This window comes from Nicrophorus vespilloides, unplaced genomic scaffold, assembly GCF_001412225.1.
Source record: "Nicrophorus vespilloides isolate i.1.1-1 unplaced genomic scaffold, Nicve_v1.0, whole genome shotgun sequence".
NCBI lineage: Eukaryota > Metazoa > Arthropoda > Insecta > Coleoptera > Silphidae > Nicrophorus > Nicrophorus vespilloides.
The window spans coordinates 172,828-188,586 of NW_017100096.1; the positions used below are offsets into that span (position 1 = coordinate 172,828).

At 33.5% G+C, this 15,759-nt stretch overlaps 2 protein-coding genes across 2 annotated transcripts in view; both read right to left on the reverse strand.

Annotated features, from left to right (window-relative positions):
• Positions 1-823: 823 nt before the first annotated feature.
• Positions 824-1,773, reverse strand: LOC108567755. The gene is made up of 5 exons (XM_017928400.1): positions 1,749-1,773; positions 1,558-1,697; positions 1,322-1,509; positions 1,008-1,269; positions 824-955 (listed from the first exon to the last, which is right to left on the reverse strand). The coding sequence occupies exons 1-5, from the start codon at positions 1,771-1,773 to the stop codon at positions 824-826; spliced, it is 747 nt and encodes a 248-aa protein (XP_017783889.1).
• Positions 1,774-3,225: 1,452 nt separating this feature from the next.
• The window catches only part of LOC108567783 (tyrosine-protein phosphatase 10D), an 18,862-nt gene continuing 6,328 nt past the window's right edge, over positions 3,226-15,759 (reverse strand). Inside the window, exons 2-18 of the mRNA XM_017928448.1 lie at positions 10,506-10,749; positions 8,792-9,067; positions 8,179-8,739; positions 7,578-8,111; positions 7,253-7,522; positions 6,912-7,199; positions 6,565-6,843; positions 6,293-6,495; positions 5,859-6,065; positions 5,537-5,803; positions 5,168-5,474; positions 4,883-5,111; positions 4,640-4,826; positions 4,325-4,582; positions 4,117-4,265; positions 3,819-4,054; positions 3,226-3,369 (exon numbers count right to left, since the gene is read on the reverse strand). Of these exons, the coding sequence (XP_017783937.1) occupies positions 3,338-3,369; positions 3,819-4,054; positions 4,117-4,265; positions 4,325-4,582; positions 4,640-4,826; positions 4,883-5,111; positions 5,168-5,474; positions 5,537-5,803; positions 5,859-6,065; positions 6,293-6,495; positions 6,565-6,843; positions 6,912-7,199; positions 7,253-7,522; positions 7,578-8,111; positions 8,179-8,739; positions 8,792-9,067; positions 10,506-10,749 (4,527 nt within the window). The 3' untranslated portion in view covers positions 3,226-3,337. The remainder of the gene's footprint in view (positions 3,370-3,818; positions 4,055-4,116; positions 4,266-4,324; positions 4,583-4,639; positions 4,827-4,882; positions 5,112-5,167; positions 5,475-5,536; positions 5,804-5,858; positions 6,066-6,292; positions 6,496-6,564; positions 6,844-6,911; positions 7,200-7,252; positions 7,523-7,577; positions 8,112-8,178; positions 8,740-8,791; positions 9,068-10,505; positions 10,750-15,759) is intronic.

A 15,759-nucleotide genomic window follows, 5' to 3' on the forward strand; every position in this document is an offset into this window, starting at 1 on the left:
TTAAAACCGAAAATCAACAAACCAAACTGTATTCATCTTCATTGTGCTAGTATTGATTTTTGCATGTAATATAGAAAATAAAAAGCAATATAGCTTTTGTATTTGTTGCAAATTATTTTATATAATTGTAATATTATATGACTAATATAAAGAAATAACCATGAAAACATATCTTTGTTTGTTTATATTGCAAAACTAAAATATTATCAAATGTTTCATTATTTATCAGATAATTTCACTCGTATAACTTAAACACTACGAAGATTCGATTCTATACTTATTTGAATATTGTTGCTTCTATTAATATCTATTATTGATAGTATGTTGTAGTTCTTACCTCTCTTGTTTATTTTCTTTCTAGCCATAAAATTCTTAGTTATTTTCTACATGGACACGACTGATGGTGTTTCTTCTTTGCACAGATGCAACAACTATTGTGAACTATTGATTATAACTTTGATTTGGTCTTGTTTTGGAACGAAACCCTTGACAGATTTTTAACAATTTTATGCAACCAATAAATCTGCATTTACATTCGATAGCATATATGCATACATCATGTGCTGTCCTCTCACGTTGACATTTTTCTTAATTTTGGTCGCGTATGGTAGATAACCATGAATACACGATTGTAGTGAGATTGCATAAAATTCGGAAACCTTATACAAATTTGTATACTTATGTAACTTCTAAAAGTTCACGTTATTATTTAAACTAATTTAAAATTAAATAATAAGTAATTGTATCATACCAATTTATTTAAAATTAGAGTCTAAACAATTAAATTACATCTATATTTTCTAAATAATTGATAAAAAAAACATTAATAACATTTCAAATAAAGAGCTAAATAGTTCTCAAGCCGTATTTTCTTGTTGATCTCGTGTTGCGTCAAAAGTCGTATTTTTGCAGAAGTTCTTTCGTGTTTATGCATATAGTTGCAAGTTCTTATTTTCTGAAATCGAACAGAAAAATAAAGAATTTAAAAAAGAAATAAAGAAAAATACTTTAAATGTTTTCAATTCATTTGGTGTGTACAACTCATGAAGGCGATGCTCTTCATCCATGCAAAAAGTACACAAATAGATGGAATAATGGTAGTGCCAGTGGTCGCCTACTTCGAAAGGCCTCTCGCACTTGACGCACTTCTCGGTAGGATAATTAATGCAAACCATTTCCACGTTTTGGATCATACAAGGATGTCCGAAATTGCAATCGAATTCTGTACGTTTACATTTATTTACTTTATAAGCATTATAAACGGTGGGCCTTGAAAAAGAGATTTTTGAAATGATTCATTAAAATTCATATTCATATATACCCAGGTCCTTCTTTCAGCACAATTCCTTTTCGTACTTTTACAGAGCTATTAAATGGTACGAAATTTGATTTCGGTTTCATCTTTGAGATTACGTTGTACTTGCAAGGGCTCGGTGTATCTGTATGATTTATAGGCATCGTACGTTTCGATATATTTCCGATTCCAGCCATTCCCCTCTTGCTTCTAGGCTAAAACAAAGCATTTAGTATGCATATGTTATTGATTATTCAAAATACTTTGTTGAATGTATGGATGTGATACGTCTGTGGTCCACATTTCGATTGGAATTTGAAAATATCGAATAACGTTTTCCTGTCGCCGGTCATACCGAAGCAAATCCTCTCGGGTTTCTTTCGATTCACAACGTACTCAAAATCTTTGGGATGAAAGGATTTAATTAGTAAACTTTTGATTTACCAATACTTACCTTCGTCTATATCTACTTCGATCATTCTGTTTTTCTAAACTATTTGTGTGCAATGCTCTAGTTTGTATGCGAGTCGAGTCGGATGTGGTGCCATATGTCTGGTATATAAGGAAACTGATTCGCGTGATGTTATAAAAAATATATAGGTATTGGTTGCCGTGACCTGTCTCTTCGGCATCATCAAATTTATTGATGTCACATAATTTCTTTGTTTCGTCGGAAAACGAATACATTGTAGCTTTAATTTCTTAATCAATACTTATATAAAAAGGGATTTAGCAATGCTTTAAATTTTTTAAAACTATTTTATAATTACGAAATTTAAGCTACATATGTCGAGGAATTGTAATAGATGACTGAAATTGCGATGAACTCAAGAGGAAGACAAGAAATTGGTGTAAATTAATAATTAATACACGTGAAGAATGTTTACTTTAAGGTAAATTAGAATGAATAAATATGAAATTCAATAATAACAAAACTACTTACCTTCCATTTTGAATATATAATTTCAATAACACACACAATTTTGAACAAGTTTCTTTTTAACTATAATTTGTTGACATCTTTCATTTCATAACAAACAATATTTGAAGTTCAACATATTTTATTTTGTAACACCTGTAAATATTTGTAATTCAGTGGATGGAGGAATGTAGAATTAAAAAAGAAAACGATAAATTACGTATAATTGTGATATTTTATAAAAAATTCTTTGTCAGCTAAATAGAATAAAAATTAAGTACTTCAAATAAATTTAATACATAATATGTGTAAATATACATTGCTATTATTTTTACAAAATTGTACAATATATAAAATAGATTAACCCCAATACAACTATAGCTAATTGTATGAAGTTGTATGTCTAATGAGTTTCAATACCCAGACAACATTAATAATAATAATAATATAAAAACAAACAAACAATCAATCAATGTTCAACTTTATCACAGAAATAATTTCCTAAGTACATTCAATTATTTAAAAAAAAATATGTCAATACCATCGAAAAAAATTGTTACTCAAAATTTGTCATCGCATTAAAGCTGATTTTGTAAAATAATCATTTCCAAATAATATCAATCGATCAAGAAAATCATTCGAGAATTTATAGGTACTTTAATACTCGTAGCTATTTGACAATGGACACAATATTCATATTTCCGAAATGCTTAATTTCACAATGAATTGTAATGAAAAAAATACTATTGTTGCGGGTGTACATAATAACAAATGTAAAGATTAAATAACTAAATGATGAAAAAGTTAGTATAAAGAAAGTAAAATTATTAGTTAAGACAAATGTGATGAAATAAATACGATAATACAAGTAAAATACTTTCAGATACAAATTAAAATTATTATTTATTACCGAATAAAAATAAAAAAACCTACTTTTTTTTCAATCAAATTATCTTTTCTTTTGTGGATAAGAATGTTTTTGTTTTTGTTTAACACACGTTTAGTTCGTATGTTTTTGTAATATTTTAAAAATTTATGTAACAATTTCGTTCCGGCATTTCGCCAGATTTTTTTTGATTACTTACGCAACGTATTGTTGCCACTTACGTAACGCTTAAATTTATTCACATTCCGGATTCAGCGATACCCTCATCATCTAAAGATGGGAAGAACAAAAAAATAGCATTAACTATCGATCTAAGAAAATAAATGTAGAGAGCATTTCATATATAGAAAATAATTGAAATTTTGTTATTTCTACTGATTTTGCGTTATCCAAATAGACGAAGCTGGGATTAAAAAAATAATAACTAGTTAAATTAAAATATATGTTAGTAATGTAAGTTAGTAGGAAATAAAGTTGTTAAGTAGTGCAAAATGACATGCATAAAAATATTCGAGGAATTACCAACGCCGTTTAAGTTGTCTTTTATCGTTCTTTTTCGCCAGGGCCAAGAGATTGATCTACTGCACCGTTACCTACACCTTTACCTATCACCATAATCAAGATTTATACAAGAAGAATTACTCTGGATACAGAAAGAAGAGTGAAGGAAAGTAACCCCAAAAAAATAGATTCTTGAGACGACATAATTCAGGGCTCACCTTCGAATCCTTGGTTTTCGTGTATTTCTCTGGGAGGTCCGGTGACTTCTTTACCTTCCAGAACGACTAATAAACATTGGTAGATGCAAATGTACTGCTGCTCAGTTTGCACCATCCACACGCGTTCTTTTCGCATAGCGTACACTATACCAAATATGTCTACATAATCGTAGTTCCTTATTTGTTGGAGTATACGATCCAAACAAATAAATGTACCGGACCTTCCAACACCAGCACTGAAAATTAACAGTATTTTTAATAACCATTCAAACTGTTTCAATTTGCATTCACGAATTACCTGCAATGGACTACGATTGGTCTTTGGTCGGAGCCAACCTTTTCTCTAAAGGCTCTCACAAAACGGACTAGAGTGTGGGGTGGGTTTGGAACTCCAAAGTCTGGCCAAGACGTGAAGTGGAAGTGACGAATAACGCGTTGAATGTCACCCTACAAAATGAATAAAGCGATGAAAATATGTGAAGACAACTTATTTTAATTTCACATACTCTGCAAACCATAAATTCGGAAATATTCCAATCGGGATATCGACTCTCGTTTAGGATTTGAACAGAAATGTCGCCATAATAGACGGGTACGGTATCGTACGGCCAGTAGTGATCGCACTTCTCCCGACCTTTTTCAACGCATCTGGTCAACATGATGATGGCCCTTGAATTACTTTCCCAACACATTCTCCAAAAATCATCTCGCGTCGAGTGCAAGGGACCTTGAGTAACTATAAATTCTCTAGGTGAGCTGTGACCCTAATAACGAGAAGAGTTAAAAAATTCAGTTGATATTGTCTGTTATGAATAACTTACGGGAACGTAGTTTGCATTAATATAATCAGATCCTTCCTCGTCGTCAACAGGCTGTAATTTGTATCTCGAGTGGTCGTATGGTAGGATATTAGTAAACCTATTTTTCGGTCTATTACATGGTAAATCAGCAAAACTACACGGTTGGTCACTTCCCACGTGTTTTAACTCTTCAAATTCTTCGCTAAATCTAAATATTATAAAGGTGAAAAAGAATACTGTTAAGGAATTTGTGTAATTGATTACCTAAAGTCAGAGTCAGCTGACATAATCCTATAATGATTAGCGAAATTTTCTATGTGGATAGGTCTGCTCGTTTCAATTACGGAATCCGGTAAAGACATGTTGTCCGTTCTGGATTCAGTAGCATTCCTTCCTTGCGCACGTTTCCTCCTGACGAGTACCACTATTACGATCGGCAATATAAGCACCAAAGGAATTACTATGCCAAGTATAATAGGTGTATTATTTTGGTCTGCAACAATAGTTGGCATTGGTATTTAAGATCTTTAGTCATGCATTAAAATTAACCTGTTTGCAGTGGGAAACTGTAGCTAGTGTCGGTGAATTTGTCTGGTGCGGTGAAAGCTCTCACTTTGACTTTGTATGTGGAGCCGGACTTCAATGGTCCATTACAGTAACCAGTATGACGTACGTCACACGAGTCTGCACCAATAGTGAAGTCTTCCACGGAACTATTTTGGAATGGATAATAGGGTTCCATGATTTGGAAAGGTGGCCACACGGAGTACGCTTGCACATCGCGCCATGAAGGCATTTCGAGACCGGATGAATTTTTCGAGTCGTCCTCGGCGACGATTATGGTATACGAAATAACCTAAAAGGAGATGCATTCAATTTGAATACAATAGTTATATAATATATATATCGTCTATTTACGGCGCCATTTTGTTCGCTAAAGTAGTTCTTCCGGAACCTGATTTGAATTGTTGTCGAGCTTTTGCACACCTCAGTTGGAACAACCTGAGGTCCGGGTCTTGGTGGAGCCAATATTGGCATTTTCTGGAACAGTATAGCTTCCGGACCGTAACCAACTTTAGTTTCCGCTTGTATTTTGAAGACGTATTTTCGTCCGGGTTCCAACTGCCTGATGATTCCTGAGAATTTGTCGGCACCGAATTCTCTTATGATTGTATGCGATGAACCCTACGAACGAACATCAATGAAAACGACATCTTATCAATGAATTTGTATTTATTACGTCCAATCCGTAGGTAATTGTGAATCTTTGTATGACTCCGTTGTGTTCGGAAGTTGGCAATGACCAGTTGAAAGTGATTTCACTAGGCTGTATGTCGATTGGATAAAATTTGTCCACTTTACCAGGTACCGATTCTTGTGTCATAAAAGTCGATGAAAACGGCAACGATCGTCTCAATATGCTTGATTCTGTACCACTTCTCACAATCTAAAATCAATGTTCGTAATAATAAAGTAAAGTAAAATTAGTTAGTTTATAACTATTTTCTTAACTCAAGTTAACATTGATCGTTTTAGTACTTACCTTCAAGTCCACATTATTTATATTTGCAATTTATTAATTGTATAACATTGATATTTATTTTTCAATAAATTAAGAAAACACATAAAATGCCCCCCAGTCCACCATAAATAATTTGAATAAAAAGTACATACCACTGTGAATGTATAATTTCTATGCGGCTTCAAATCAGTGATAGTTATTGAATTGTACAACGTCAAATTTTGTATCAAAACATTTTCCGATGTCAGATATTGAACCTCGAAAGCATTATACTCGCCCCTGGGTAAAGCCCACGAAAGTGTAACTTCTGTTTCTGAAGAGTGAGTTGAATTTATGCCTGTTATAGGCTCGGGATCTAAAAGCCAATAAGTATGTGAATTAACACTGGTCTTCTATGATCATATCGGCATTCAATTTCGCTTACATAGTCTATCTTGCCTTTGTAAAGGTTGACTGGCAACATTTTGGGAAACGGTCCAAACAGTGATATTGTACAGCCTACCAGGGATTAATCCAGTGAATTTAACGAGGGTGTCTGTATCGTTAGCATCTTTTTCTTGATCAGGAATGTTTGTCTCAGATAGCGAGAATCTGTACAAATCGAATTTTGAGGAGGTCTGAGGTGTTGGGGTGTACCTCAAGCTAATAGAATCCGTGGATATTTGATTGTTGACAACCACTACTTCGGATTGAATTAAAGGCACTGAAAACTTTATTTGTAGCAAAGCACATACACACGATTATATTATATATCTCAGGGATAAAGCTTACTGGTTCTAATCTTAAGCGGAGTAATGTCACTCTCCAAGTCATTACTTATGGCTTGAATGTCGAAGTCATATTCGACTCCAGGCATTAAATCGCCGACGAGAAGCCTCACTGGGCCTGTCGTATTATTGTTATTCTGGGAAACGTTTCTCTTGTTAATTTGTACCGGATTGGTGACTGCCTCCCACCAACGAACAATATAAATCTCGACACGACCTTCCGGTCGTGGCCATTCCAAAGTTACATTATTGGAGTCAACCAATGGAGCAATATTCGAAACGGGATTAGGACCTAAGAGTGCAATCATTAATTTGAAAATAAAACGAAATTGTTATGTAACTTACGAACGGTGTGGTTCAGTTGTTGCGGCTCATTACTTTCTAATCCGTAACTTACAGTGTTAACTTGAATAGTGTACCTTTCGCCGGGCGTCATATCCGTTACCTCCGCTTCCAAATTTTGTACAGCCGGCAATCGAACCCAAGTCCTATCACTATCTGTCCTATATCTGATAGCATATTCAGTAACTAAGGAATCGAGCGGTGAATGCCACTGCACAATAACCGAGTTTGTTGTCGTTTTCTCAATGGTCATATTTGTTGGTGGTCTCGGGACTTGAAAGTAAAATTGAATTACGCCTGAAGACTTTTAAAAGACGAAATTACTTACAAACTGGTTGGAAATACTCGTGCGGTTCACTTTTTCGGCCATGGGATATTGCGAACACTTTCACCATGTACCCAGCTCCAGGATAAAGATGTGTCAACACTATTCGTGACTCATAAGTTGTCCGCAAAATAAAATCGTTCGTATCATTTCTTACGCACTCCACTTCGTACTTATCTTGCCTCGAATTCACGTCCGATTTCCAGCTAATGTTTAAACCATCCACTAAAGGTCTCAAGTCCTCGATAATCGGCGCACTTGGCCTGGTAACGACATACAAGAAACTCTCGTTGGATTCCGTTTTCTTGGAAATCGCCTGCACCGCTATGGAATAATTGCGGCCTGGAAGTAGCGCGTCCAAAGAAATCTTCGTTTCGTTCGTAGTAATTGTATTAGAATCCCCAGTGGAACTCTCGACTTCGTGGTACGAAACTAAATAAGCTGATTGGTTACTGTTTACATTTGGAGTCCAAGAAATAATAACAGTATTGCTGTTTAGATCGACGTCAGCGTACAAATTCGTTACCGGCAATGGTTCTGATTAAAAATAAATAAATGTCTTGATTACAGATATGTTAGCAATTATAAAAAATGTTTAACTTACTTAAAGTAACTTCGGCCTGCATTGGCCATGACGTTACTTTGCCAGAAACTATTTTTACTATAACTTGGTACGTCTTTCCTGGATCTAAATCTTTGAATTTAACCATTGGCTGCTCGTCACGCAACTTTGTAACGCCTTGATGCTTACGCCCAGGACCCAACGAAATCTGGTACTTGTCAAATTCACATTTACCATTTGGCGGATCCCATCGAACCACAAACGAATTCGATGTAATCGAAGCCTTATCGAATGTTATATTTAAGGGCCGCAACGGCACGGTTCTATATTGAGCCGTGGTTGGTGTGGAGATTTCATCTTCCGACATGGTCTGCACGGAAATATTGTAAGCCCTGCCAGGCACGAGGCCCTTGAACGCCGCCTGTGCAGGACCCGGAGGCTCGCCTTCTTTCTCCACGTACAAAATACTGTCAATTGCATCATTGGGTTCTATTGATACTTTGTAATGCGAATAAATAGCCGGAGGATAAGGCGGTTGCCAAAGAACTAATAGCGTAGTTTCATTCCTAAACCATACGATAAATTTACCGGGCGTGTTTGGTTCTAAAATAAGATTTATTATTTATAGTGTTGTTATTTACACGCACACACTTACTTGTAGTGAAATTTCTACTCGTGTATGCAGCACTTTCTTTATTCTCGAATACCGTGTACGCTTGAACCTGGTAAGTGGCGCCTGGTGTTAAATCTTTCAACGTCGTCTCCACATCGTCCACTATTATCGTCTGTGGTTTTGGTTCTATCGACGTGGATAGTGCGTTTATTCTAAGTTTGAATGTGGAATAGCTGCCCTGAGATGGTGGACTCCAAGAGATCACAGCTACCTTACCATTGCGAGCAATCACAGATAGATTGGATGGAGGATCAGGAACTAAAAATTCATAAAAATACGACATAGTTTGTGACCGTAAAACTATCAATTTAAAAAGCTAACAAATATATTTATTAATTTTAGTTCTGCAATAAAAAAAAAATCATTATAGTTATAAGAAATATAAACAAATTATGTTGTAGTTGATAACAAACATGTACATCGAAGCTTTGGATTTATTATGTAAATGTCCACATATCTCGCAACATAATTTAGACCCGGATTAAGTTCGCTCTCGTTTATCTAATAACGGTGTGTTATTCTTTAATGTTCCTGTTTATGCAATACTTTAAATTGATTCTTTAAGTCGTTTATTATTTATACGTTGTTGAATGCGACATAATTATGGTTGAAATATATAATTTACATTTCGTTAGAATACAAACCATGTGACATAATTTTACCTTGTCCAAGACACGATTTTGTACACAAAAAGAACAATTACAATAAAGTATCATTTCGGAGATTCGTATCTTTAGTATTAAATTATACTACTGTATTTAGTAAACAAAATAGTCTTGTGTTTATAATAAAGTGTAATTAATGTGTTTCGTCTTGTATAAAGTGTTCAGATTACAAGCGAGTTTATTTTTATATTTATATTGGTACGCTCTTGAGAAGCAACGCACTGTGGTGGATGAACTTTCAAATTCTGCATAGCAAGGAATACGAATATGAGTATTGCGTCACGCATCTGCTGAACATATTAACATCAGCTATAGCTAATATAGTAATATAAATATTTTTTTTGTATATTTCGAAAATATTCAATTTGAATTCATGCTTGAAGAAAGACAAATTGAAACTGTGATATTTCCTAAGAAATAATAAAAAAATGAGTGAATCATAACAACGTGAATTGAAAGAGTTCGTGACGTTATTCCTCTGGTTCTACCGTTATTGAAGCTGCTTCTAATTGAGCAAGCAAATAATTAGCATCAATTTTTATGTCATGCGAAAAGGTCGTTTCAATGAGATTTACTAACATACATTCATAGAATGAAAGAGGCGAAAATATGTTGTTTGCCATTTTAGAATCGCACTAATTATTTACTATGCGAAACTACGTATCGTATAATTTAACATTTCCTACATTTGTTTTCCATTATTGCATTTTTTTTTCATCTGACGGCAACAACAATGGAAGTGAGCATAATGAAAGAAATTACATTTTTGTTTTTTATTGAGAAATATTGTGTCGCGGAGGCAAGTGTGAAAGGATGTTTTCCCAGTCACAAATCATTATTCGGTGACCTTTTGAACGTCCTCGAAACACCGATGAATTGGGTAAATTATCATTTTTTTTTTCCATTCGCGATTTTTAACTATACACATCAATCCAATTAATAGCAGGGAATTAAAAATGTTTAGATGAAAGTGCAGAGACCTTGCGGTGAAAACGCAAGCTGAAGAACACGAATGAGTTAAAAATAAATACCTGTAGTGAAGTTAGCAGTCCACGTTAGCGTGTTGTGTGTGGAATTCGAGTAGTACAACCAGAAGTCGTACTTGGTTCCTGGAAGCGCTTTAGAAAACGTGATCACGTCGTGGATATCCTTTGAAGCTATCGTCGTGTTCGGTTCCGGATGACCGAAGGGCGGATAGTAGTCCAATCTGTACACGACACCATCCTGATTTAAGTTTCCTGGAATGTGTATCACCAATTCTGCAGCTTTGCCAATCTGGAAATGAAATCGATTTCATGATATGATCAATAGAATAAGTAGAAATTGTTAAATGCAAAATTTGTTTGTTTCTATTTATTGAAATATGAAATATGTATGAATGGTTTTTTTTTTGGCAAAGTGACAGACCAGAGAGGCCTTGATGGTCGGAGCGGAACGAAACTTATCTCTTTGTTGTAGGAGACGGCGTAATTTATTCTAAGACACAGTCAAGGCTTCAAATTGTTTATATTTATATATTTAATTTACGAGGTTCCTGGTTGTAAAATAGCTCATCGGCGACGACGGTCACATCTATTATTATACACGTAGGAGTGTGGACATTCTTAACGAAAAAATCAATTGGATTTTGTTCGAACGCAAATGCAATTGTATTCCAAGTTTTTGTTTTTGATTTACTTAATTCTGTTCGACCCAAATTGAGCGTTTTGCGTTCGAAATATGTAAAGCGGAGTGTTTAAAGTGACATTAGAAAGTAGGCCCCGAGACCGACACGCATTGAATTTACAACTGGCAACATTTCTCACTGCTACAAAATGAAATTTATATACACACAGACACAAATGTATTTATATATATATAGAAAGATAGAATGCACGCGGAAACGGAAAAACTACATACGTCTGACACTTGTTCTTTTCTATGTGAACCGGAGGAAGAAAAGAAAACGCGATATAAGAGCAGACGTCATTATTTGATTCCCACAGGAAGCATATTGTTTTATTTTTTTCTCATTTTGCTGTTGGACATAATTTTTAGCTCCTTTTATTATTTTTGTCAGAGACTAATGCATGTGAATAATTCATTAAACATGTGAAATGATCATATAATTGGCGTAAATTCATCTTTATTTCTTTAAAGCAATTCAAATTGAAATAGTTTTAATTATGAGTTTTTTAACTACAAAATTTATCAATTAGTAGTTCAGATTTTGTAAACTAATAATGAAAACTTCCAATTTCTGAGGCTATATGTTTTTTTGACATGATTTATTTTCAATACATTTTATAAAAATCCATAATTTTCAGTACTAAATAATATACACATTTATATGTTCTTGCTTATAATTATAACATAGCATAAATAGTACATATTTGTAATTACCTAATACAAGCTAAAAACTAAATTGAGATGTGTGTAATTACTTAGAAGTTATCATGTGTAATAAATTCTATAAATTTATTTTATTTGAATCTTTATTGCATTATTATACTAAAATTAAGTATATAGGCAAATCTTTATAAAATCCAAACAATTATTATCATAATTAATTGGATTTTATGAAATTTTTCTAAAAATCAACAAAAGTTCTAAAATTATTTTTTGTTTGTTAATTTAGTTGTAAGAATTCTAATAAGCTTCTCAAGTAATACTTTCATTTTATTTCAAGGTTAAATAGCTATGACGTGTCGCATTATCCTCTAAGAAAGTATTTTATTATATCTGTCTTCTTGTCTTATACCATTAGTTGTCTAATAGATTAGAATGTTTATAAGTGCGTCAATTTGTATCTTTTATACAAAACTTTTGAACAATAGCTTGTTTTTTTTTATAAATATATTCATACAGTTGTATAATCTTCAGCGATTGTTAATAAGTTACCTCCAAGTTGTCACGTGTCGTTTCTGCAAACATAAAATCGTTGATAAGAGTATCGTTTTGGCAAGGAGATTGCTTTTCCAGTACAATTGAAATTTAGATCCTTTTTTTTTTTGTTGTTGTCGTTCGTTTTACTATTTCGTACAGTTATTATGCTCACGTATTTTACATCCCATTGATATTCTAATCGAGGAACAAAACAACACAAAACGAAATAATTCTACAACATGCATTTCGTATGTACAATGCCATTGGGATTTATTACCATTTCCAATTATTTCCGTGAGCGTGTGGCTTTTGTAACTAGCATTATTTTAACCTCTCACCTAATCATTTCAGTATAAATCTGCTGGCCAAACAAAGGATCGTTCATAACAGCACAACAACAACAGCAACGAAAAAATGCGCATGTTTGAGACGCGGCTGGAATGCATAATTCAGATTCGTTTTCTTTGCATCGAGAACAAAGATCTCGACTTTTTCATCCATTCATAAGTTTACTATATTTAATGGAATACATGCATTACTTCCACAGAAATTCCTCGCTGACTTTTAAACTTGTTCTGCGATGTCGTAATTTCGTATGTGCATAATAAATTGTAAGCTTTTTATTCTTCAATTTTCCATTACATTCTACGGTTTTCCTTCTCTCCGCATACCGATTTATGAATTCAATAGCGACTATGTTAATTGGGATCATTCATACTTTCTAATTAACAGGGAAAGTCATGTCAAAGTTAACGACTTCAATTAGATCATTCGTTTGGGAATGGATTTCAATTGAATCGATTACGTGTGTCTGGAGTGTTAACATTAACCTACGACATTGGTTCATAAAGCAGATTGATAAATACGCCCGTATTATTTAATTTATTAGTTTAAAACTTTGCCTCATCAATGAAACACACATATCTGAATCACTTTAATCAAATGGTTATGATTTACTATATTCCTCCGTTACCACCGGTTGGAAATCTAATGTTGAAATGCACCGTGAAGAGTGAAAGTATCAGTCGAGTAGAATAAATCTATTGATTTCCAAAATTCTCTCCGATTAGTCACCAGACGAAATGGGGGAAAAAACATAAATTACATTTTGTATTACTAATTAAAAACAAATCATAAGACACGAAACTAGAAACATAGACAACTAATTAAGCATATTTAAAAATAGAAGAGCACTTTAAACGAAACCGTTCGTAAGACCGTTGGAAAATACTTTTTTTAGACGGATCTAATAACATTTGGTATCATTGCAGTAGAAATTGGTGGTAGGAATGATTGAAGAGAAACCCAGAGTTTCAGGAAGGGAACAGATTAACGGTACTTTCTACCTGGCACTTTATTAAAAGCTTCACTTTTCTAATTGAAAATTCCAATTACATTCCAATACACATATTATTTCCAGTAGATATCAAATTATGTAATATTAATGTTGCTTTATTCAGTAAACGAAGAAACAATTAATGTATAGAAAGTGAAATGTATTTTGCTTATTTATATGAAAATACATTATCTTCTAACGTTAAACTAATTATTTAATGTTTACTATATTACATAACGTCTTGAAATATGCTATAAATAAATAATTTACTTCTACATTTGCTGTTTTGTACAAATGGACAAATAATCGTTAATATTATAATCTGCAAAGAAAAGTTGTGCGAAACATGCGAAAATAATTGGTTCGATGGTTAATGCATGTTCAGGTACCATGTAAAATCGTGCCTCTTTGCACACCTCATAATTTACTAAAACGCTGAAAGTAGCAAACATGCCCAAGTAAACCATATAATGACACTTGTACTTTCTTTACTCTCATTAAAGTAATTGCATTGTGCAATTATTATTAAGTGCACCAAGAAATTCCACATAGTTTTATTGTTTCTAGAATATTGAATGCATCTTTGATTTCAATATTGGTTTGTGAAAAGTCTTCGTCTTAAAATTAGATTTTTTTATATATGTATGTTTATTATCAGGGAGTTGCTGCAAGCTTGAAATATGTCTGGTCGAGTCTGAGATTTTTTTTCTGAAATAGGACGCATATGGCGGAGGTGCACTTTAATAATCACAAGACGGTCATGTTTATTTACGTATGGTACGAATAAATTTATAACGATCCGCTTCCGGGAAAACTCACTTTCAATAAGAAATGAAGGATAACTCAAGGGGATTTACGGAATCATTTTGATGCAAGTTGTTTATTGTAACATCAGGTAAAACCAACATTTCCTTTATGTTAGTTTAAATTATCAGCAATTGAACAACGAGACCTAATGCATAAGTAAAGGTATGAAACATTAACAATCTGATGGATTGATGAATTATGTAATAAATGCGTTTCCAGTGTTTTTCCAAATATGTAAAGCAATTAAAATTATACCACGACAACAAAATGGCAAAGTTAATTTCTACGAATGATATTGCAATAACAAAATGTAAAATAGAATGTAATATCACTACAAATAATGAATATTGTTCGTGTTTTTTTGTTGTTGTAATTAATGAAATTGAATCGTTTTAGACTTGAACACATTTCACCAGAGATCTTTGTTGCAGGTGAGCGAGCCGTGAAGCGGTCGTTGCAAAAAAACAACAACAAAAACAACAACAACAAAACAAGAAGACTACAATGGACGCTTAAGTTTCCAGAAGATGGTAATCGTACAAACAATTTAATTGAAACAAAACAATCGCATAATCGTTTCCAATTAAGTTACCAATTTTGGGATCTCTCTAAAAACTTTAGTCACGGACTAATTCAGACGCATTGACAACAGATGGATTCGCTTTCGAAGCGACGGAAGGAAATCCAATACCGGTTCAAAAAAAGAAGTGCTGTTAAGTGTTTCTTGCGCTTCCGGTCGGAATAATCGTATGCTGAATATAATTTAATAATATCGAGTTCAATTCATGTCTTTTACTTATTTCATTTTCACGGTTGAATTGTTCAAGAAAACTGTCTTTTTTTTTTGATTAGGTAGAGTATCCAAGGGTGGGAAAAAATGTAAATGCACAAAACAAAAGAAAAAAATAAAACAAACAGGAAATGGTTAATGATTCTGTCTATTTCCTTGGCAACCAAACTCATTTATACGCACGTACTGACCTCTCGCTGCTGCTGTTACACTTGTGCGCGTTTCGAATTACATAATTGCATTGGGAACTTGCTCAGATTCCCATCTAGCCTTTTACGCCATCCATGCAAATTCGCTCGTCGGGTTCTTCATGCTAATTTCGATTTTACTGTTAATATGTAATTAATCTCTCTCCCTATCTTATTCACGTGCACGCATCCAGTTCTCGCGAATTACAATATCAAATCATATATTCCATAACGAATATCCTTGTAACAAATAATTCATACTGATTCTTGCAAAATTCAATTTACTATTTAGAAAATTT

Excerpts from the sequence above, each read along its gene's own strand:
- LOC108567755 (XM_017928400.1), bottom strand. The coding sequence starts at position 1,773 with ATGATCGAAGTAGATATAGACGAAG. Across the intron at positions 1,510-1,557 it reads ACATCCATACATTCAACAAA|CCTAGAAGCAAGAGGGGAAT; the intron begins GTATTTTGAATA and ends GCTTTGTTTTAG. Across the intron at positions 1,270-1,321 it reads GTGCTGAAAGAAGGACCTGG|GCCCACCGTTTATAATGCTT; the intron begins GTATATATGAAT and ends CTCTTTTTCAAG.